At 49.0% G+C, this 24,008-nt stretch overlaps 3 protein-coding genes across 9 annotated transcripts in view; 2 read left to right on the top strand and 1 right to left on the bottom strand.

Moving 5' to 3' along the window:
* The window catches only part of BRAP (BRCA1 associated protein), a 91,781-nt gene that overhangs the window by 15,349 nt on the left and 52,424 nt on the right, over positions 1-24,008 (top strand). The gene's annotated exons all lie outside the window — the stretch shown is intronic.
* The window catches only part of LOC308492226 (uncharacterized protein), a gene marked incomplete at its 5' end in the record, with an annotated part of 73,647 nt that overhangs the window by 45,664 nt on the left and 3,975 nt on the right, over positions 1-24,008 (top strand). The window lies entirely within an intron of this gene.
* The window catches only part of ACAD10 (acyl-CoA dehydrogenase family member 10), a 45,068-nt gene continuing 24,578 nt past the window's right edge, over positions 3,519-24,008 (bottom strand). For 6 of the 7 annotated variants that reach the window (XM_081036907.1, XM_081036908.1, XM_081036906.1 and 3 more), the window contains 12 exons: positions 21,772-21,922; positions 20,163-20,308; positions 18,865-19,038; positions 15,916-16,316; positions 12,374-12,514; positions 11,871-12,008; positions 11,667-11,757; positions 10,631-10,789; positions 9,814-9,986; positions 7,597-7,740; positions 6,504-6,581; positions 3,519-5,959 (listed from right to left, as the gene is read on the bottom strand). In XM_081036907.1, the coding sequence (XP_080893033.1) occupies positions 5,819-5,959; positions 6,504-6,581; positions 7,597-7,740; positions 9,814-9,986; positions 10,631-10,789; positions 11,667-11,757; positions 11,871-12,008; positions 12,374-12,514; positions 15,916-16,316; positions 18,865-19,038; positions 20,163-20,308; positions 21,772-21,922 (1,937 nt within the window). In that variant the 3' untranslated portion in view covers positions 3,519-5,818. The remainder of the gene's footprint in view (positions 5,960-6,503; positions 6,582-7,596; positions 7,741-9,813; positions 9,987-10,630; positions 10,790-11,666; positions 11,758-11,870; positions 12,009-12,373; positions 12,515-15,915; positions 16,317-18,864; positions 19,039-20,162; positions 20,309-21,771; positions 21,923-24,008) is intronic. The other variant, XR_013992479.1, reaches the window with a different exon arrangement.

The following is a 24,008-nucleotide window of genomic DNA, read 5'->3' as shown; positions in this document are numbered from 1 at the left end:
CAGTTGATAAGAAACAGTCACTTCACTCCTCTAGGAAAACATACAAGTTCTTAGCTTTGAAAATACTCCCCAAAAATGCCATTGAGTGTTTTCAGGTTGGAAAAAACCTCCAAAAAATGCCCAACTGAGTGTTTTCAGGTTGAAAAAAACCTACTTTCACCTGCTCTCTAAAAAAGGTGGTAACTGAGGTGTCCTTCAGGGTCACCGAATGGTGAGATTTTAGATATTTATTTAGTCCCGTTCTGGGACACTGATTATATCAAATGGAAGCGTTTTTTGTTCTTTTGTTTTTCTTTTTCCAAACAACGGATGTTAGAAGGGCAATTCAAAGCAGCATTTAAACAGGAAGACATTCTCCCTTAGAAGCAGGAGGAAAAATGTGGTCCAGCCCCGTGCCAGGCTGCCTTCCTCTTTTGGGCACACACAGAAACGTGGGACAGACAGTTGGCTCACCACAGCGCACAAACAGTCAGGGCCCCAGCGCAGACACAGCCCCTGGAGGCAGTGAGGAGGTGTTCCTGAGATTACCTGGCTTTGGAAATAGTCAGCAGGAAGAACCCACGTACTTTATTCATGGCAGGACAGCTCTCCTTGGCTAGGTGGGACTTCTTTTCCCTCCTCCTCCTTTTCCCGGTGAGGCAGCCAGCACCTCTGGGAAACCCCTTAGAGATCCTGAAAACTTGAGCCTCAGAGTGGAAAGAGCTCACAGTCTCTGAATTTAGGTTTGAATTCATGTGATCTCAGGCAAGTCATGTAACCTTTTTGAACCTCAATCTCCTTGCCTCTAAAATAGGCAGAAAAAAAGCATCTGCCAATTGTTAGAAAGGTTCAAAATAACACATACCGTGTTTCCCTGAAAATAAGACTAGCTGGACCATCAGCTCTAATATGCCTTTTGGAGCAAAAATTAATATAAGACCCGGTATTATATTATATTGTATTGTATTATATTATATTACATTATATTATTATATTATACACCAGGTCTTATATTAATTTTTGCTCCAAAAGATGCATTAGAGCTGATGGTCGATTAGGTCTTATTTTCGGGGAAATACATCGGGTACAGTTCTTGGCACTTGGTATTTCTAAGTACCCACTTGCTATGATGCCATCCAGGTGGTGCTGCCCCACTCTTGGGCAATCCAGTGTGGGGAGTCTGGCCATTCTCCTCACCCTTCCTTCCCCAGATGGGGTCCCCAAACAAGCAGCACTGGTTGTGCGCCTGTTAGAAAGGCACACCTACTGAATCACACTCTGCATTTTAATCAGATCCCCCGGTTAACTTTTTAAAATTAATTTATTTTCCAATTGCAGTTGACATACAATATTATATTAGTTTCAGATGTACAACATGGTGATTAGACATTTATGTACCTTATAATGTGATCACCCCAATAAGTCTAGTACCCCCAGGTTAATTCCTTTGCACATTACAGTGTGAGAAGGTTAGCTGGTCCCAGCGGGTCCTAGGCCCTGATTAAAGCCCCCATAGGCTTGTATGTCCTCTTTAGCCCCCTGTGAACCCCAGGCACTTGTGAAAACCTGGCATGTCCTACTGGCTTCTTATAAGCCGTGAGTCATCTCATTTAATTGTCCAACAATCGTGGAAGGGGAGTGCTGTTCTCCCCATTTTCTAAATGAGAAAATCAGCTCCACGAGATGCAAAATCACTTCCCATTGTCACCCAGCTAATCTGTCATGGAGCCAGGATTCAAACGCATGAATCCAGAAGCATAGCTGACAAAGATTCTCTCTTTGACCAAACTAGTTAGGCTTCTCGAAGCTTCCTTCTTGACTAGGCTTTAACCTTGGCCTGTAGAAACTGCAGACTCTCAGCACAAATTATTTAGTCTACCCCCACTACAATAACAGACTTGAACAAACACTAACATAGTTTCTAACAGCTCAAGACCGCCTCCCTAGAATGACCTGCCCCCAGTGAAAGTGCCTGCCTGAGAACACGCAGGGCTGCCAAAGGGAGTTGCTGTTTGTCCCAGCCAACACCTGCAGGTCAGGCCCTGTCTGCCTGTCTCTGTGGGAGGCGAGGAGTCTAACTTCATAAGAGCCAGGTAGCAAACCAGATGGGTTCCCACCGACTGCCCTTGCATGCTGCTTTTGATAAATGTAGCAGGAAAGTCCTGCGCAGGCCCCCACCATTCATCCTCCCGGCTCTCTCATTCTCCCTCTAGAATGGCCCTGTACAAGCGGCAGTGGAGGTCAGTTCACACTGGCTCCTCTTCCCGGTTGCAGTACCACATCGCTGATTACTGTCTGTTCTTATTGCTTTAGTAGTATGTCTTTATCTTTGACTGTCTTTACTGCTATGTTATCTGCCGGTTATCTAGCTAACGCTGACATGGTCGTGAATCCCCTGAAGCCATTTCTCTACTCAGCCATCTCGATTAAAAGAAACTCTGCTCCCAGAGTACTTGTCCAACAGACGGTCACAGGTTTGGGCCCCAGGTTGCTGGAACCTGGGACTCCTCCGTCTGACTGCTCTGACGCTCACAATTGGTGAGGTCCATGGAGGGGAAGTCTGCAGCCATGTGCACCGTGGAGGGCAGTATAAATATGGACCCAGATGTCTCAGGGATGATAATCAATGCCTCCACCCCCGGCCTGGGCCACATGTCGCTGTGGCTGCAGACAGGCAAGCTGCAACACGGCCATGACATCCTCAAGGCGTCCCTGGGAAACTCTGAAGGTCTGGGTGGTGACAGGCAGGGGCCATCTCTAGGCAAGCAGGGGAGGGGGGGAGAGGGGTCTAAGATGGGCATATGTGGTGGAGAACACCAGAGCCTGTTCTTTCAGCAGCATCCCAACTGCTGTCTTGTAGGGGCCCCACCCAGGACAGTTCCAACTGAAGGTGGAATTCAGTCTCTTTCTGTCTCTATAGGGTTATTCTCGAATTATCTGACGGTATCTGAAATCAGGGCTTGGGAGCGCACAGGCAGCTTGGGGATACGAAGACCACAATTTGCTGCATGGGGAATGAAGAGGGAGAGTGGGAAGGGATGAAAGCCCCCACCAGAGTTGGCATCCTTGGTGGAAGCCTGTAAACCTGTGACTGACTGAGGAAGGCTCAGCCGTACAGAAGTCTAGCCCCCGATGTTTGCCAAGAGAACAGTAAGGAACGTATGTTCAGTTGCTTTGGGATAGAATATTGCTGTGAGAAAAAAATCATTCAAATGTTATGATCACATTTGGTTCCCTTCCCCAAGACAGCTAATAAGAAGGCAGGTTCAACCACGTACAGGGATGGTGGCAAGATGCTAAGTGTTCCACAAATAAAACTGGTCAGGCACAATTATTACCAAACCAAGCTTACTCGCCCCCAAGCATGCACCCACAACCACACTCTGACTTCCATTCCCAAGAAGCACAATGCCGAGGGCATCACTACATTACTTAACTGTGTTTGGCCACCCAGAAGTAGCAATTGTTTGCTGAAGGTGGGGGAAAAAAAATCAGATTAGGACCAGGTTAGATTTCCTTTATTCTTTGATTCCTTTGTTCATATCTTAAAGCCCTGATCCCGTTCCTTTTTGTTTCCCTTTCCTTTTTTTTCTTTCTTTAATTTTATGCCGGTTCTCTTGGAGCCTTCAGCAATGTGAGGGAACTTTGAACCAGTTCTAATCCTGCTTTATTCTTTCTTTGTCCTGATGAACTTTGTAGAGAAGAAGGATCTTTTTAAAGCTCAAATCAAGTGCTGTCACCCCACTACCTAAACTGTTTTGGCACATGTTGAATCAACACCAAACTCTTGACCAACTCCCCACACTATTGGCACCTACTCTTCCTGCTTCTTAACCCAGAGACGTGGGCCACCTCCCTCCCCTCCCCAGGGCCTCAGCATTGGCTGCTCCTTCTTCTGGAGCACCCTCGCCTGTTCTTGTCATGCCCATCTGGCTCAAATGCCTCTTCTGGAGAGCGCCCTCCCCCCGCCCCGCCCTGCTCCCCAAACCCCCAGCAATGCCTAGCACACCTCAGGCTCAGGGCACCCACTGCCCTCCCTCACTCGAGATGTGAGCTCTCTGAGAATCGCAACTTTGCCTGTTTTCCTGCACATCCCCCAGTGCCAAGAACAGTGCCAGGCCTAGAGCTAGGGGGCAGTTGAGAGTGGAATGATTGAACAGAATTGGAGACCCTGGAGGGGGGGCTGTGGAGGCCTCATCTCAGTGATGTCACATTCTTCAGGCAGCGCTCACCATCCTGCCGGAGTGCCTCCCACCTTTGCAGCAGAGTATCTGAGGAAAACATGGGATCGCCCCGCAGTTTGACTATTTTCATCCTTGCAGCTGCACAAGCTTGTGAACTAGTTAAGCAAAGTTAACCTCAGAGGACACAAGAGGAATTTTCTGAGGGTCATGTGATGTCAGGCCACTGGCCAAGGCACTTTCTTTTTAAAATCCACCTCCTCCTTCCTGAGGCCTGAAGCCGGGGCTTTGGCTGCTCGAACCCTGACAGATTCTGCCAAAGGTTGTTTGCCAGTGTGGCTGGTGTTGTGACAGCAGTTAGTGAGGGGGTTTGAATTTAACTTTACCTTCTGTGAGCAATGGGCAGCGTGGCTGAAGAGGGCCTGCCTCCCCGACTGCTGGGGTGAGAAGAGCTGGGGAGCCCTTTCACAAACCCCTCAGGACTGTACGGTACCACGAAGGTGCATGGCCCGGGCTGCAGCAAGTGGGCACTCTCTGAAGCAAAGCGGTTCCCTTGAGGTCAAGTCTGCAATGCAGCAGATGAGGGGACAGTCCCTGCCCATCTGGTTGGCCACATCGTGAATTATGAGATTAGCAGACTGAGTCCTAACCGCTGGTGGCATGCCGCCTGGCTCACGGGGTCCCCATTTCTCGAAGAACTCATTTCCCCCCCCTCCCAGAGGAGGACACGGCTCTCTGCGTTGTAATGGCATCTTGTCTACCACCCGTCCTTCCGCCACGTCAAATTACAGAGCAGATGGAGGGGTGTGGAGGTGGCAGGGGCCCTCATACACCAGAAAGCCATAGTCTGTTGGTGACATTCTCATGAGCAGTGGGAGACAGACGATTAGGGACCAACCAGGGGTCACAGCGTCTGTGCCCCCCTCATGTATGGGCTGTTGCACTGGACAGGGTCCCATGTAAGCACACACGTCAGGAGGCAACTGAGGCACAAGACAGAGGGACTGAAGTGTGGACTTTATTCTGAGTTCCTTCTGTATGATGGAGACATTCCCAAAGACTCTGAGATGTATTTTCTTAGTCCTTTGTGTTCCCAAAGCTCCTTTCCAAAATAGCATCTTAATTAGTGTTCTGTGTCGTGGACATTCGAGTGAAGAAAAGCAGATGGCAGTGGCTTCACACTTCTGGTTCCATTTTCCCAGGAGCACTCAGCCTAGATCTTTAGATGCAGTCCATCATGGCTGCCCCTTTGCTTGCTGGGGAGCCCCCCAGAGCAGGAAGCCCCCCTATAGGGAGCACCTAGCTCCTAGCCGGGCTGCTAATACTTGTTCAGATTCCCACAGCCAGAGGGAGAGGGGGCGTGGGCTGCCTGCCCCCCGCACTGAGACAGAAGGAAGAGCAGCTTTCCAGGCTCTGTCCCGAAACCTGCTCAGCCCTCAGCTCATCCCCTTCCTCCTTGCCTGAAACAGCAAACGCAAGGCTTCTCCCAGAAATGTCTCTTGTGGGGACCCAGAAAGGTTGTGTGCACAGTGATCGGCCCAGGATAGAGCTGCCGGGCGGGGTGAAGAATCACACATACCAGGCCTCTCAAAGCGCATCATGTAGCGTGTTGGGTGACACGGGCCTGGCACAGCCTGCTGGCTCCCAGTCTTTACGCTCTAAACGTGGCGCTTCAACTCCATCTTGGCCACCGCCGCCCGGTGCACCTCATCAGGGCCGTCGGCAAAGCGCAGCGCTCTGGCCCAGGCAAAGAACTGGGCCAGCGGGTAGTCATTGCTCAGCCCTGCTGCTCCGAAGGCCTGGCAGACAGGGCGAGAGGGGAGGAGCGCTGGGTGAACCCTCATCTGTGAGGGCCCGGGCACGAGAGCCTGCGGAATGATAGCTGTCTGACAGCTGTCCTCCCAGGGCGGCCCAACCCCTGTGATGACTAGTGTTCTGGAAGACTTCGGCTGGGGCGACTCTGCTTGGTGACTTCTGCCACCGGGAAATCTCTGTGTTGGGCCAGGTGTTAAGATTTGGGGAGGAGGTGCCCCACACGGTTAGGAGGTAGGGCTCCGGTGTAATAAGGACCCAGTTCCCATAAATCTGAGATCGGCTACCTGCAAGCTGAATGACCTTGGACAAGTCACTCCACTTTTCTGTGCCTGTTTCCTCACATTCACAGTGGGAGTAGGAACGTGGCCTTCCCTGTAGGGTTGTCCCGAGGAGGAACAGGGAAATGACATGCGTGGTGAGAGGGTGACAAAGGGCGGCTGTCAGAGCTTACAGGTCGGGTGGCTGAAGGCGAGGGAGTTCTGCATGTGTTGGAAATGTCAGAGAACCAGCCGTCCAGTCTGTGCTCACCTGAATGGCACGATCAATCACTCGGGAGGCCATGGACGGGGCCACCATTTTAATCATGGCAATATCTAAAGCTGCAGCCTGTGAGAAGAGGAAGAGACGACGTTAGAAGAGCACACCCGAGGGCAGAACACTTGGAAGAACAATCAGTTTTATGGGAGGAGCAGAAACAAGGGCTCAGAAGAGAGACCTGAGGTCCCGCTGGACCACAAGCTCTGTGAGGCAGCCCCTGACTGGTGCATGGCATGTGCCCAGCCCCTGGGTGCAATGATGGTGACTAGGGATGTGGTGAGGTGTGGGCAAGTGCCTGGTCAAGGGACAGACTCAGGCACACAGACATCTTCCCAGAGGATGGGGACATCGCCAGCACACATAGAAGGCAGAGTGGGGCGTGGCTTGTGCTTCGATCACGGTCACAATCAGCTCCTCCATCTCCAGCCCAACAGTGGACCAAGGCCAGCCAGGACTCTGGAGAACCACGCTGCAAGAATCTGCCCTGGGTTGGGGCATTGAAGCCAGGTCCCCCGAGAGCCTCGATGTCTGGTACTAGAGCCAAGGAACCGGGAATTAGAGCCTGGGTCACCCCTCCCCCCCATTACTGAAGCCTCTTGGCTAAGGGGTGAAAGTTGCTCCATGGAGAGCTGGAGAACACGGGTCAGCATGGCATTGTGCCTGGCTGGCCACTAGAGACACTCAGAAAGAGCTGTTTAAGGAGGATCATCACGCTTGAAAACAAAGCCGCTCTTTTGGTGAATCCCTGTGCTGCTTCTTAGTTTGCCTGATGCCTGCAAACTACGGGGCCTGGTAGTCCAGGCCCAGGCAGGGCTGAGGCCAGGGGGCTGTGTGACCCTGTCAGGCCCACTGTCTTGCACCCAGAAGTTCACCAGGTCAGTAAAACAAGAGAGTTCAGTCTTCTTTTGGTGTGCCTTTTCCATTTTTTGAAAAGCTGCCCAAATAGTTCTAAGCAAAGTTATTGTTGAAGCAAAGTTATTAATGTCAAGAAACCAAGCTCTTTCTCCGTGCTGAATGATTCCCGGGATGGATTCCCTCAGGGGACCTCAGGACCGGCCATCCGTGAGGCCCCTTGGACTCCTACCTTATTTCCTGCCACGTCCATGAGGTGGGCAGCTTTCAGCACCAACAGCCGGGCCTGCTCAATCTCCACGCGCGACTGGGCGATGTCCGCCAGGAGCGTGCCCTGCTCTACCAGGGGCTTCCCAAAGGCCACACGGGACTTCACCTGTGGACACGGGAGACTTGGCTTAGACATGGGCTGGTGCCCTGCAGAGGAGGTAGGTGGAGCCACACAGGATTGAGCAGGAGAGGGCAGGGAGTGGAAGCAGGAGTGTGCCAGCATCTACAGGTTTGCCAGCGATTTCCAGGGAGACAGAAGGTCCAGACACAGACATTCAGGTGCACTGCAGAGATGGTCAGCATGGTGGCTGCACTGAGTACTTCCAGGAATCCCTTCTCTTCCGCAGTTGAGCTCCCTCTGGGTTGCCAGGCAGGAAGTCCTTTTAGGTCTAAGCCAGCATCTCACCCAGGGCAACTCTGGGAATTACGCAGTGACTGTGGGCGTGTCACACAGGTGGGGAGAGGGCGCCCTCTGCTGCTGAGGTCTGGCTTTACACCCCACCCCAGCACGGGCACCCTAGGGAGCAAAGTCTGGGTGCCACAGCCCTATTGTGGGCAGCTGTTACTGCAACAGGCATTCTAGTGTCTTTGAAAGTCATGAGCCATCAGAAAAGGTCGTAAGGGATTATTTTTCTCACTTGTTTCAGATTTTTTAGTTTTGTTTTCTCCTTTAGTTTTAACTAAAAACAATTACTGCACAAATAATTACTGGGGGTGCTAAAAAAATGTAGACAATTGGACACTGGTCAATGTTGCTCAAGCAGTAGTTTGCCATCATCAGAAGTGTCTGGACGCTGATGGGAACCACTCTGAGCACCTCTTGTCATTGCAGAAGTCAAACGTGACCTGTATTCATCTTTTGTTATCAGTATATATTGAACATTACAATTTTAATAGTTTTCCTTTCTTAAAATGTGTGTACATTTTGGGGGCACCCTCTATATATCTCATGGCAGAAAAAGTATAAATTTTCAGACAAAAAAATAGAAACACCTGGTATCCCATCTCTAGTTACTTACAGAAGATATCTGCTGGCTATCTTTCTAGAATTTTTGTATGTATCTACATACACATGCAGTTTTTATAAAAATGGAGTCATACTCCACATACTGTGTTGTAGCCTCTTTTTCTCTTTTCAGAGAAAACAGTGATCATCTGTCTGTGTTAAGACGTAGATTCCTCCAGCATCACTTTGGAGTTGCACTGCACGCCTGTACCAGGGTTTATCTGACCAGGCTCTGATTATTAGCCTTACAGGTTGTTCTCAACACTTTGCTATTATAATCAGTACTACGGTGAACCTCCTATGATCAAATCTTTTATAGACTCCTAATTACTCCCTTGCGACCAAGTCCTACAAGTGGAGCTGCTGTGTCAGCGCTCTGCCCCTTCTGAAGACTTGTGACACATGCGGTCAGACTGCAATGCGGGCAGACCAGTCTGAGTTGCAGTGTAGGACGGGGCTAAAGTATCACACTGAGCCCCCTCAAAATAACTGATCACTCTCAATTCAAAAGACTGTAACATCTCTCTTTCCTTCTCTCTCTCTCTCACACACACACACAAACACATGGTTGTAAATCACAAGTGATTTGCTCAGTAATCCAAATGCATTGGCTCATGTTCTTTGCAGTTTCCTGTAAGACACTGATTTGGTCTCAAGGATTTGTGTCATCTTTGTGAAATCGATACCAATGATTTGAACGATTGTTCCCAGCAATAGCTCTCCCTTGCTTGGGCTTTCAACCTTTGAGGTTACAGCAGAATAAAGTTTTCTGGACATACTCAGGGAGGACATACTCAGGGCCAGATTCTGGAACCCCAGGGACAAAAGCCACCAATGCAGGTTTTTCCTGGTATCTGATTTTTAAAGATGGATTAGTAGCAGCAATGGTCCTCGGCAGCTGGTGACCCTTTGGACCTTAGACCCATGCCCTCTGCTGCCGCAGAGCCCAACCTTTTTCCCCTGGTCACCTCGACAGAGTGAGGCCTGTTTTGTTCTGAACTTCTAACCTGAGCAAAGTAGCAGATGTAAAACAAAGATAGGGACACAGCTTCTAGGCAAGAACACCTTGCTTCACCTGCTAAGTTGGCTCTCAGAACAGTTAGGATCTGAGGTCCGATAGCAAAGCATACAGGTGGCTCTGGGTCAGATCCGGGCACAAGGGGAAGCACTCACACGGGCCTTCATGAGCGCCAGGGCCCTCTCCGAGTACCCGATCAGCCGCATGCAGTGGTGGATCCTGCCAGGACCCAGTCGGCCCTGGGCGATCTCAAAGCCACGGCCAGGGCCCAGGACCATGTTCTCCTTGGGCACGCGCACCTGCTCAAACAGGACTTCACCGTGGCCACCTGAAAGACCCAAACGTTGCCTCCTAAGCGATTCGCCCACCCGTTTCCTGGGGGGTGTTTATCCCTTGCCTCAGTTCAGGTCACCCGCTGGCAATATTCCTGTCTTTTATTCAACCTTCTAACTAGGACATGGTTGGCGGGGAGGGCAGGAAGGAACCTATCAAAGATAGAAAATAAATCAGTGGTTTACAATGTCAAATGAATAGTTTGCCATTCCTCCTCCAAAACATAATGACTCTCCCAAAAACTGAGACTGCCGAGTAGTATGCGACTCGAACGATGTTGTGGTCCCATGGACACGCTGAAAGTCAACCTGTGAACGCTGTCAGCAGCCAGAAGAGGCCCTGTGAGGACCTCCAGGCCTGCTGGTCAGCTGTCCAGCGGGCTCTAGAAGGGCACGTTTGGAATGTACTTCCTGCTACTGTCCTGTGGGGCCTTCTTATCTCACAGATTCTGGCTTATCTTCTGAGTTTAGAAGAGAAAAAACAAAGTATAAACGCCTGTCTGAAATGTGCTTGATCTTCACGGATGGAAATGAAATGCAAGAGCATGTGGCCCTCCAAATGTCAGCCTGCCCTGAGAGCTGTTGCGTCCTGAGTGTTTCCCAGGCTCAGACCCACACACAGGAGCAGCTCGGGGCTAACCTGGTGCGTCCTCCAGCCCATACACCGTCAGAGGCCGGATGACTTTTATCCCCGGGGAGTCCATGGGAACCAAGAGCACAGACTGCTGCTGGTGGCGTGGGGCATGTGGGTCTGTTTTTCCCATAAACACACAGAGTTGGCAGCGAGGATCCAGGATGCCTGCGCGGAAAGGAAAGAGACAGACCCCCATCATCTGACGCCAGGGCCATCAGATCTCTTTGCAGACGCAGTCCTGGCCCAGGAAAGCCGAAGCCAGCAAGCAGCTCTTGAACACTTCACGTAACCAGATATGAGTAACTTCTGGACCAGAAATTAAGAGCCATTGGTTTTTGTCCCAGTGAGGAATGACTCCAACATCATAAGAGCAATTTTTTTTTCTTAAAGTGCCATGTGGAGTAGAAAACAAAGACAAGATACGGACAACTGCTACTGCATCACCAGCAGGCGTTCTGCTGTTCCCATAGGCGGTGTACACATAATGGCTTCGGGCACGGGCTTCAGAAACGGGCAAACCCTTCCTTCTTGCTTGGGGCTGCGGGGCGGGGCAGTACCTTCAGTCACTTCTCTGACCTAGTTTCCTCCTCTGTGAAATGAGGATACTAATATGTACCTTCTGGGGATGTGTGGGGACTCAGCAAGGCGAGGTCCACACAGCTCTTACAGAGGGCCCCGCAGACAACACGTGATGAATAGCAGGTTGTCACTAAGCCTTCTGATGTAGTCCCCTGATCTCATATAGGGAGACGCCACTGAGGAAGTGACCTTCTGCCTTTCTAAAGGGAGATGCCCAAGGTAGAACGAAGAGAGTGGGGAGACAGTGAGATTCCTAGAACTGTCACATGTGTGGTCATTGGTGACCCACATGGAACCTTTGGTTCCCCTAGGGTTTGCTGCCTCTGCCAGGAGCACAGAATCTCTTTTGCATCAACTGGCAAAGAAGCCACCCCTACCATAGTTTTCCCAGGACAGAGAGTGACATGCTTATCAACACAGACCCACTGGCGTGTAATTGAAAAAAGAATTTCAGGCCACATACCTGAAATCCACCACTTGTGCCCATTTATGACATAGAAGCTATCCTCCTCTCTGATGGAAGACTCAATGTTGGTGGCGTCTGATGAGGCAACCTAAGTGAAAGCACATGCTGCTGAGATGGCCAGCGTCCCGCGTCCCCTGTGCGGAGAGAACACACGGGGCCTGGCGAGGGTCTGGCCTGATAAGAAACCCCTGGGTGTGGTACCTGGGGCTCCGTCATGGCAAAACAGGAGCGGGTCTTCCCCTCCAGCAGCGGCACCAGCCAGCGGGCCTTCTGCTCCTCGGTGCCATAGCGCACCAGAAGCTCCATGTTCCCTGTGTCTGGAGCAGAACAGTTAAATATCTGAAAAGGAAAAAAATCATAACGGTGACTCCCATGTCCATATTTAAAACTTCAAATACCCAAGAAGCAGGTACCAGGGCCCTCTGTCACCCTCGTGAGAGTTCGTCCTCTCCCCAGAGCAATGCAAAGCATCCGAATGTAGTGTTTCAGAGCCCATGAAGCCCAGATGGCTCCCATCTCCCCCGGAGACGCCCACCCTGAGCTGCTTTCCTGCTCGGGCTCCAGCCACCCGCCCATAGCTGTCCTCCCTCATTAGAAGTTTACGGTTGTGGCAGTGCCCCTGAGTCCAGCGCCGGGTGGAGGAAACCCTGCCAGTGCGGGAAGGGGACACCCTCACACTCAGAGCAGCGCTTTAGAGAAGGTACCTCAGGGGCATACAGAGACGTGCCCATGCGTTCACACAGATGCGCATACTCCACGTTGGTCAGTCCTGCTCCATATTTTCTCTCGGGATCAGTCTCCAAGGGCAAGAAGAGGTTCCACAGTCCTTCGGCCTTGGCTTTCTCCTAACACGGGAAAAGTAAGTCAGGGAAATACAGTGGGGACTGTCATTTTATTGTGGCCTGTGGAAACTAATGAAAGGGATGAGAGAGAAGAGGGTAGGCAGCCAAGGATGAAGTGTGCGCCCAAACCGATACAAGTCCGCACCAGCAGGCTGGATGTGGGGGGGCGTAAGCACAGGGAGGCCAGGATGGCAGCAGACATCCCCTGCTGTGGAGTGAGGGAGGGCCAACTGTTTTCTAGCCTGAAAACACTGCTCACTCCCCCGGACACCCCACGTACCTCACCTCCATCGCTGTTAGCATTGTTAGTATAATGATGAATCTTCAGAGAACACACTCCGTGAGCACAGAGACTAGAGGATCCTTTATTTCGCGTGACAGGGCGCGGGCCCATTACACGTGGCTGCAGCCTCAGCGGCCCTGACACGGTGCATAAAGAGAGGGCCCGAACCAGCTTCCTTTAAGAGGCACCTTGCTCCTAAGACAAGTAACCCCGGATTTCTGAAGGTAGCGCCTGCCTACCGTGTTTCCCCGAAAATAAGACAGGGTCTTCTATTAAGGTTTGCTCCAAAAGACTCATTAAGGCTTACGTTCAGGGGATGTCTTCCTGAAAAATCATGCTAGGGCTTATTTTCTGGGTAGATCTTATTTTTGGGGAAACACGGTAGATAACAAGGAAGTCTCGCCTGGGGTCAGGAGCTCAGGCCTTCAGTTGGACCCGCCCTGCCACCCCTGGCTGGGAGACCTTGGCCAAGACACTGAATCTGCATGTTCCAGTTTCCTCATCCGTGAAATGGGGTGTGACCACCCACCCATCCGATTGGTCAGGATTACCGAACCGTAGCAATACCAATAGACGGTGGCTAACGAACGAAAGGAAAACAGGAACCAAATGGGAAGGTTCTCAGGAGCTCAGATTAGAGAACAAGGCTCAGAACTGGATAGTGACCCAGGGAGCCTACAGGACCACAATAGGCCAGGATGCTCAGCCATCCTGCAGGGCCCCCGCTGTGGAATGAGTGAGTGCCAACTGTTTTCTATCCTGAAAGCACTGTTCACTCTCCCAGTTTCGGGAAGCGACTGGCCGGCATCATTTGGCTCACACACGCTCACTTCTTGGCTGGGGATGGCTGGGCTGGCCCCTTGACTGACAGTCCTGCATACAGCCGAAGCGGGGAGGGAATGCCCCCAAATGAAAGTGGGGTACTGCTACCAAGAGAAAGAGGAATGGACACCAGGCAACCCAAACTCACCAATGGCCACAGCACCCACCTCCCTGGGTGTTGTGAGGATTAAATGAGCTAACACATAAAGTGCCTGACACTGAAGCTGGCAGGCTGCACTAATTAGTCATTATGGATGTAATTACCATCACTTCTTCTCGCTGGGAGGGGCCAGCTGGCCTGATTGTGTACGTTTATATTGGGCCCGGTCTCAAGGACATGTTCTGCTAGAATCAGTACATGACTTGCCTTGTATTCTCGGCAAAGCTAATTAGCTCAGAGTGCAGTGGCCAAGGAGAAGGGCAGATTAGTTGGAACAAATAAAGTAGAATGGGAAGGGAGACGTAGGTAGCAAGGGAGTTCTGAGAAGAGGTACAATGAGGAAATGAATATAATTATCTTGTAATTGGGGGTAGGGGGACCCACAGAATTTGAGCCCAGAGGATCTGGCTTTGAATCCAGGTGCTTATTCTTTCTAGCTGTTTCCTAACGTTTAAATCAAGGTGAATAATGCTTACTTCACAGGATGTATGAAATGCATTGCAAATGGCCAAATACTTGTCATTTATGGGTAGTAATGACACTGGATAAAAGCGAGGGGCTACAATTTCACCACTCTACCCCCAAATCCTAGTTACCATGATGCTCCTATTCCACTATAACGAGAAGCAGAGTGTTCACTAATCTGGGTTTTTCCTAGGCATCTCATGTAGAGTCCGGGGGTGTCTGCTGCATGAATGTTTGCTTTTCCAGTGCCTCTGTGCTTATACCAGATGGGCGAGGATAAGTGTGGGGGCCAGCAGGTGGGGAACGGGCATCTCACACCTTAATGATGGCAGTGTAGGTCGGTAAAACCTTCTGAATGAAAATTTGGCAATATTTATTAAAACTCTAAGTGGTCTCATTCTTGGACCAGTGGTTTTACTTCAAAGAGTTTATCCTGTCGAAACAATAATCATACACAGAAACAGATGAGAGCATTCAGTGCACCAGGATCCAAACCCTGTTCTCATTCTGGGGGACTCCCTCACTGTATACATGTTGTTGGGGTCAAGGCCCCTCAAGGTGGGGACGTCTCCCACCGCCGAAGATGAAGGGGGCCAGACATGCCCTTCTCCCTGCTTCCTGGCACCAAAGGCATGGGACCTACACCCGGCCACCTGAAAATTCCCACCTCAGACTCCAGTCTTGAGGAGACATGCAGGTGAGACCTCCTAGCTGGCTGCTCGTGTGGCAGTCTCGGCCATGCTCCCTGCAGCCTGCCTTCCTGGGGCAGCGCCTGCTGTCTTCTAATGCTGGGTCTTCAGCCTCCCTATCCATGGCAGCAGCTGGCTGATGGCCTTGGCTCCTCAAGTGACCCAGAGGTGGCTTCTATGTCTTGCACCTAGACTGTGACTGAGACACCCAGTGTCCCTCAGCCAGGGAGGGCAAACAAATTATGGTGCACCCACTGCAGAACCCCTTGGAGGTCGATCTCTCGGTGTGCTGGCAGGGGAAGGTGACGTGTCATTAAGTTCAATGAGCAAGCAGGATGATCCATTACAACAGAGTGATAATAACATATGTTAGTATAGAACCGAAAGGAGAAGCTGGCAGCCTAAGTACCACATTGTTCACGGTGGTTAACACAAAGGGTGGAGAATTGTAGAGAACTCTTTCTTTCTATGTTACGTACTTTTGTCACGGTTGAGCTTTGGTTAATTTTGCAATTTGGTTTTTAACTAGAAAAAAGTGATGATGTTACTTTTTTTTAAAGTAGGTGCTGGTTGTATTATAGGCAAAATATGTGCTCCTGAAGACCTCAAATAACTTAAAAACTAAGACAGGCCAAAACTAACCATGTCAAGAACTAAAGTGGTGTCGTCATGCAAAAACAGCACACAGTTTACAACTGATGTGGCCCTTTAGCTTTGACATTATGGGTTCTTTAAAGACAGACTTTATTAACTGATGTATTTAATATCATACTGTTTCAAATGTACATAATTCAAATACGCATATTGGGCCCACGTGCCCCAGGTTATAAACCATAACAAGGAATTCCCAGTGATGGTGGAAAGCAAACGTAATTCAGCTCAGCTCTCCTGTCTCTTCACTACCTGGAGGGAGCAGGTGTGCCCAGGGCAGCTGAGGTGCTACCACCTTAATGAGGTCTCACCGACTCTCAAAAGGCCACTTTACCTTGAGCTCTTCAACCAGTGGGGAAGGGGTCCATCTCTCAGCTGAGGCCTGGTGACTCCGCAGCTTGGGCTCAGCAGGATACACATGTCGCTCCATAAACTGCCCCAACCGCTGGTACAGCTCCCTGACTGGTGAGGAAAGGCCCTCTGGAGAGATAACCAGAGCTCCCTTTGGGTCATGAGCTGGGGAAGATTCTGGAAGGCGTATGTAACTCCTGGTTCCTGGGCGGCTCAGCAGAGACTGGGGACCGGCCCATGTGTAGTAGGACCTCGTTAATGGTTTTGTGGTTGGCATCTCTTTGAAAATCCGGAACCCTTCTTTGACTGCAAAGTCCCATGCCAGATTGGACATAAATTCAGTCAGCTTTTCATTTTGTTGAGTGGTTGCCAAGCTTGCCTGCCCTGAGCAGAAGCAAAGAAAATCAGTGATTACTCCTAAACTGCCCTTGGTCATAATGCTAACACATGATAATATTGTTATTATATCAGCAGCTCCTACCACTTGCTGAGCATCTGCCATGGGCCAGACATGGTGTTAAGCGAGCATACTGCTTTATGTGTGTCCTCAGAGCTCACTGAATTCCCCAAGCAGTATGACTGCTTTAATCCCCACTTTAGGGTAAGGATTTAAGTCAGAGATGGAAGAGACGTGCCTGAGCTTATATCAGTGGGCTGGGAGCTAGAAGTGGAACTCAGTTGGCCTGCTCTTGACCTCTTTTCCTAAAGAAACTAAATTAAATCAGTAACACCCCCAAATTACTTCTGCTGTCCCCAGTGGGTAACAGGAAGCCCTGCATTATCCTACTCTGCCCCTGCTATGAAACTGACAAAACAGGCTCACACAGGATTAGAATAATGGCCGGTTTCTAGGCTCTATTTTGTTACGTCGACGCCATCACCAGCGTCGCAGAACTCACTCTAGTCATGCTCTCACTCTCTCTTTTGCTTTCTTTAATATGCTCAAGTCTTTTTCAGAAAAGATTTTTTTTTTTTTTAATTTAGGTATGGTGTACGTATATCCTCTTTCTAAGGTGTCTAATTCTGCAAGGTTCGTCAGGTAATCACCAGCACCACTAAGGTACACAATACTCCCACCGTCCCCAAATCTCCAGTGTGCCGTTGTACCCAACCCTTCTCCCCAGCCTCTGGTGACACTGATCTCTGCTCCTACAGTTTGTTTTCTGGAATATACATCAAATACATCACAGGGTACGTGGTCTTTTCGGCGAGCCTGCCACTTCTGAGATCTAGCCATGTGGGTGTGTGTCCGCTGCCTCCTCATGGTGGGCTTTTTGACAGCAGGCTCTCTTGGATCATTTTTAGCGTTGTCGTGTTCTTTGGATCTTCACAGAGGCCTGTTTTCCTTCCGGCTTCTGCCATGGCCAGCTTCTCAAAAGAGTCATTTTCATGTAGTTTTGGTGTTAAAGATATTCTGCTATTCCTTACAAACCAGGCACCAAATCCGTCTGCTGCACAGCCGAGAATGCAGACCTCTGCGCCTCAGCGAGTCTCTGCTCATCACCTTCTAGTGGCTGGATCCGAGCCCTAGGGTGCACCCTGGGCACCAACCAGGCCCTTCCCCACGTCGCCGATAATAGTGAGGGCTGACGAGCATGAGGGGGCCTACCTTTCCCCTCAGTACTCAGACTGTACACGCAGCATCAATGAGGGAGACACCTCCCTGAAACTCGTTGTTATTCATAATGATTTTCTTCTTCAACAGAGAGTACAAAATGTTTTCCGAATTTTCTTTTCTTTAATTGGATCTTGATCTCAGGGCACTGCTTTCTTTGTCTCTTGGACAATCACTCGTAGGAGCTTGGGTTGATTTCAAACTATCAGTTCTGGTGTATTTTCCCAAACGTAATCCCCGCAGAAGAGACCACCTCCTAAGCTGCAGTCACGAGCAGGTTTGCCTTTCCATGGTAACAGCAGCCATCTACAGGAAGCCTCGTCTTTGGCACCCATTTATTGATAAAGGACAGTGACACGTGGGCTGGGACTGGTACAGACTGTAAGTCAGTCCCTGGGCTCTGGTCAACATCCCCCTCCTGCAAATCTAAAGAGGAAATGATGTTTCCTGTGACTGACACCATACAGAGAATGCCTTTGAAACAAGTGCTCCTTCTCTAAACCCACTGTCCAGATAAATACCACACATCTCAATTGTTCAAACAGAGAAATGAGTTTAGAGAAGACAAACGTACAGAACTAATTTTGATGTTCATATAGTTGGGGTTTTTTGTTTCCCCTTATCGAATGTTTTTATAATAGCACCCCCTGTCCACAGCGGATATGTTCCAGAATAGCACCAAACCCTCTATATACTGTTTTTTCCTATACATACATACATACATGCATACATACCTTTTCCTTAAAGGAAGCACTTCATGGCTTTTCTGGGCACATCCGAATTGCCAGCATCACTACTCTTGCGCTTTGGAGCCATTATTAAGTAAAATAAGGGTGACCTGAACACTGTGATACCCTGACAGTAATCTGGTAACTAAGATGTCTACTAAGTGACTAACGGATTGGGAGCGTACATGGCGTGGAGACACCAGACATGATAAAAATTCAATCATATAGAACAATTTCCTTCCTTCTCAGCACCACTTCTCAAAGATAAACGCTACTTTTCAGTTTCTTGGGCCACCCAATTTTTTATGTACATCTGTCTTCTCTCCAAGTTTTATAACAATGTGATCATCTTACATGTATTTTTCAGTACCTAAATTTTTATCCTGTATGATTTTACTTTAAAATGTTATATACATTATTTTAATCATTTAAAAAAGTTTAACTATTTTAAAGACTATAATCTATGATATATACTTACTGACAAATGGTTGAATTCACTGAATCTTATAGACTCTAGCCAAACCTGTCCCTCTGAAGCCTGTGGCCACGGGTGGGTTTCCAGGGGGAGAAACTGAGGCCACCCCATTACCTGTGAGCGAGCGCTTATAGACTCCTTGTAGGATGGCAGCCATGCGGAAGAAGGAGAAAGCCATGTAGAAGTTCCAGGTCTCGATGGGAGCGATACCCATGTGAAGACAGTACATCCTGAAATATTCCTCTGCAGTAGGGATGCCCAGCTGAGTCAAATCACAGTCACTCAAACCTGTGGTGACAGAGCCACCCTGGGCCGTCAGTGACTCCCACACGCCCCTGTGGCCACACAGCACTTACATTCTGAAAATTACTTCCTCCCCTGGAAGTTGGCTCCATAGCTAGTTCAAAGGGTCAGCTGATTATATCCCTCAGATGGCTGGGATCCAGGCACGAAGCTGTTATTCACAAATTGGTGCCTCAAAGTTTCAGACTAAATTGGGAGTAGAGGAAGGGAAGGAACAAGGGGCCTCCAATTCCATGTGGACCCTAGTTCAGTGTGGATGCATATCATTTGCGATCAGTCATTTGACAAAGAACAGCATGGAGAGACAGATCCCACCAAATTATGAAAAAGTGACAACTTGCTTCGTTTGTAATATTTTCATGGTTTAGGAGCATGTAATATACTCCATTCCTAGGAACTTATCCTAGGAGTATACCATATATAATTTACATATATATATGTAAATATATTACTACAAAGATGTTCACTGCCTTTTTTGTGAGGGTAGGGGGTATAATATATAAAAAATTCGAAACAAATTAAATATCCAAATAGGAATCAAACCAAATGTCTTAATTCTATACCATAAAATCCTATGCCATCATTAAAATGATGCCGTAGAAGAAATATTTAATGGCAAGAAAACATGTCCAAAGTATATAATTAAGTGAAAAAAAGGTCATAAAATTGTATAATCAGTTTCATTAAAACAAATGTATACACATAGTATATGTATATATGTATGTATACACATAGAAAAAAAGATGACGAGAATGAAAAGTTCGGCAGTGATCTCTGGAACTACTGATGATTTTAACTTTTCTTTTTTATCTGTTGGCTCTAAAGTTTTGAAAATAAAACTGTATCTTTGAGTTTAAAAAATTAAATAGAAATTAGTTGTGTGGAAGCATACGGGGTACCTATATGCACATCCTTTTCACTTAAAATACTCGCTATACCCAATTACTCCCATTACGGCAGGAATGTACCCCAACTACATTTTCTACCCAAACCACCAGGACATCAAGTTCATGCACCAGCCCAATCACAGCTACTTCCGCTGAGTTTGCCCAAATGCTTTGAGAATGGAGCCGGCTCGGTCCCTCCGTCTCCCCCACAGCAGTCCCTACCTCGAAGTACGGGAAAACGGGGGGGCAGGTAGTGAGCCAGGCAGCTGAAGGCCACATCCGCAAGGGGGTCGCCCAAGGTAGACAGTTCCCAATCAAGGACAGCAAGCACCTCCATCTTTTCTGGATGGAACAGCAGATTGTCCAGCCTGCAGAAACCACAGAAGGGCGAGACAGGGCTACAAAAACTGACCACTAGGGGGTACCCGTGCTGGGCATCTTCTGTTTGCCCCTCCAAATGCACCCCTACCCTCCGGGCCCCTGTGCCCAGGAGCCCCAGCTGCAGGGCGGGTCTACCAGCTCGCTCCCTTGCCCTCTGGCTCAGTGGGGCTCAGGCAATGAGGACACCAACAGGAGACGGGAAGGGTTTATGCATTTGCCAGCTCCCTGTCAGAGAGCCGAGGGCCAGCTGTGTTCCTCTCCCAAGGGCCACAGCTTTAGCCTACTAGCATTCTCTCCACATGGCTACCCTCTGGGCTTTTCCCTGTGATGGTTTTAAAACAGGTCTGCAAACTCTTTGACACTCCTGCCACTAAAGAAAGAGTTGGATTCTTTGCCTCTTGAAGCAACTTGCTTCTAACAATGTAACGCAGGTGGAAGTGATGCTGAGTGACTCCCAAGACAAGTTCAGAAAAGGTGATCAGCTCCCACCCCGCCCCCGCTCTTGGAACACACACCTTTGGAGCCACGAGCCTCCAGGTAAGAAGTCCAGCTACCCAGAAGCTGCCATACTGGGGAGACCATGTGAGAAGCCGCAAAGAGACAGAGAGTGGCCCAAGGAGTCCAGCTGTTCGTGTCTGCTCTGCCCAGTGCCAGGCATCTGAGTGAGCCCTCAGGTGATTCCAACCCCCCGCCTGAAGCCACTCCAGGTGACACAAGCTATCCTATGCCCAGACTGCAGATCTAGGAGCAAAATAACTGCTGTCATTGTTTCCAGCCACACAGTTTTGAGGGGTTTGTTATGCAGTAGTAATAACTGGAGCACACGCTTGTACCTTCAGACCTATGGGTGTTAGTAACACCCCTGTTGCACAGGACAGCCGCCATCATAAAGAATTATCTGGTCTGGGGCAGTTAGTTAGAGTGCAAGCTCTGAACAACAGGGTTGCCAATTCGATTCCCACATGGCCAGTGAGCTGCACCCTCCACAACTAGATTGAAGATAACGAGCTGCTGCTGAGCTTCCGGAGCGGCGGCCAGATGGTTCGGTTAGAGCATGAGCTCTCAACAACAAGGTTGCCGGTTCAATTCCCGCATGGGATGGTGGGCTGTGCCCCCTGCAACTAAAGACTGAAAACAGCAACTGGACTTGGAGCTGAGCTGCGCCCTCTACAACTAGACTGAAGGACAACGACTTGACTTGGAGTTGATGGGCCCTGGAGAAACACACTGTTCCCCAATAAAATTAAAAAGAAAAAGAAAAATCTGGCCCAAAATGTCAATAGTGTGAAGGCTGGGAAACCCTGCCTTAACAGGCCATGCACAGGGAGATCCCTTGTAATGGGAATAACTCACAACTGTAAATGGGGCCAAGACCAGCCGCTTAATTTCCCTTTCAGAGGCCCTTCCCATCATTTTCCACATCTAAACGTTCACCCCTCCTCGTGTCTACCTGAAGTCCCCGTGCACCACCGTGGTCTTCTCTTGCTTGGGAAGATGGAGCGGCAGCCATTCGATGAGCCTCTCCATTGTCGGGATGGTGCTTGTTTCGGAGGCTCGATACTGCTTAATCCAGGTTTGCACCTGACGTGGAATATAGTCCCCTGAGAGAAAGAGGATTAGAGCCATTCCAACAACCTCCAAAGGTTTCCAAAATTAACCAATGCCGTGAAAGCCTTTGTAATGCTCTGTGGCATCATCATCTTGTGACGGGATTTCCCGCAGGGTGCTCCTGCCCCCCCAAGGGGAAGCCACTGGCTGTTTTATCTTGGCTGGATCGGTGAGATGGGCATTGTTCCCGGCCATGTGGCCTCCAACCCTGATCCCTGGCCCTCTCAGCGGTCCTATGCGCTTCCAAATAGCTGTTAGGAAATCCCTTTTTGGCTAAACAACAGTGGTTGGCTAAGTGCATGGACACTGAGGCTGGACCGCCTGGGTCTCCCAGGTTTTCCAATCTCTATCTCTGTGATCTCAGACATGTCACTTAACTTGTCTGTGCCTCAGTTTTTCTTCATTGATGAGATGGTCCTCATAGAGTTGTTGGGAGGATAAAATATGGAAAGCCCTTGGAACTGTTCCTGGCATGAAATAAGTATTATGTGAGTACTTGCTACTATTCAGTCATTTGCTAAGAAATCCAAGAGATACCACAACTTGCAAGTTACCTCTGGGACTGGACACTGAAAGGAATTCTGGAGTTAACGCGGCTCATAGTCAAGGTCTTCAGTTGATTTAACCTCTCTGAGCCTCCCTTGCTTCTCCTGTGTGAGTGTAGTGATACCTAAATTCTGTAGGACTGTCGTGAAGGCTAAACAAAATCTGTGTATGACACGCCAAATACAGAGCTGGCACAGAAGGCTGCTCAGTGAATGGCGGCCATTATTATGTCACTGTTACTGTCAATTGACAATTACTCACTGTCACTATTAATATAACTCATAATAAACCACCTGTCAGGTCCCTGGCTCTAAGCTAGGCCCTCACCCTCATCTGAGAGAAAAATGGTCCCCAGAGGGTTTAAAGACAAGGACAGAAAGACCAAGCTGCTTCTGTGGTGTCCACTGCACGCTCAGAGCATCCAGACACTGCCCTTCAGAGGGTCCAGCTGGGCTCTGAGACGTGGAGATCCAAATCTGGCGGTATCACCCGAAACAAATCAAACCTTTAGGGCTAACTTCCAGTTTTCAGAATTACAGGAAATGGAAGGCAGTAGTACATGAAACCATAAGGAAATAATGGAGACAAATCTGTAAGACAACTGACTTGGTTTCTTAAAAAATTCACTGGGAAAAAAAACAGGTATGGGGGCTGTGCTAGGTTCCTTGGTTGATCCTGATTTGGAAGAAGAAGAAAAAGTTCATTTGTAAAAGATATAAGGGGGAAAATGAGGAAATGTGACTATGGACTGGGTTTTAAACATTCTGGGAAAATGGTAAATTTGATGGTATTGAGGAAAGGTAACAATAATGGTACTGAGGAATGTCCTTATTCTTAGGAAGTGCAGACTGAAGTCTTTAGGAATGAACTCGGTTAATTATATGTACACGTACATACACACACATAAAGAGAGAAAGAAGTGAAATGGCAAGAGTTAACCATTGGTAAAATTGGTAGTGGGCATAGATAGTTATTCATTGTACTAGTTCATACATCTGTAAGTTTGAAATTATCATAATAAGTCAAATATGAAACCATAGGAGTGGAGCCTTTGTGGAAGGAGCCCTCAAGAAACTCTCCTGTGTGGATTTGGGACCCCCCACCCCCCACCCCATACACTGCTCACATTCCCTTCTCACGGGAAGCAGAGGCAGCTGTCCCCAAGTCTCTGGCTCTGTCGGCTAGTCCCTAGCAGGCCTTCTGCCACTGAATCGGCCAGCCTGACCCTCTGGGATGAGAAAAGAGGATTTATGCTCCCTGCAGGGCCCTGGTGGAAAGGTTCTTTGTGATAATTAGACTGTACCTAAAGGATCTTTGTCAAAAGTTCCTTTTGATTAGAAATCATGTTTGTATGCTCTTTTCTTCAACGAATTTAAATGTGTTCTCTTGAATAGACAATACATTCACATGGCTTGAAAGTAAAGTAAAGTAAAAGGGAATGCAGTGAAGTCTTTCTCCTACCCCTCTACCCAGCCACTCAGCTTTTTTCCCAAAGGCAACCCACACGACGCGTTTCTTAGGTTTCCTTTTGGA

Source organism: Rhinolophus hipposideros (assembly GCF_964194185.1).
Source record: "Rhinolophus hipposideros genome assembly, chromosome: 24".
NCBI classification, from domain to species: domain Eukaryota; kingdom Metazoa; phylum Chordata; class Mammalia; order Chiroptera; family Rhinolophidae; genus Rhinolophus; species Rhinolophus hipposideros.
The sequence above is the reverse complement of the archived record's forward strand: the minus strand, read 5'-3'. Positions and strand labels throughout refer to the sequence as shown.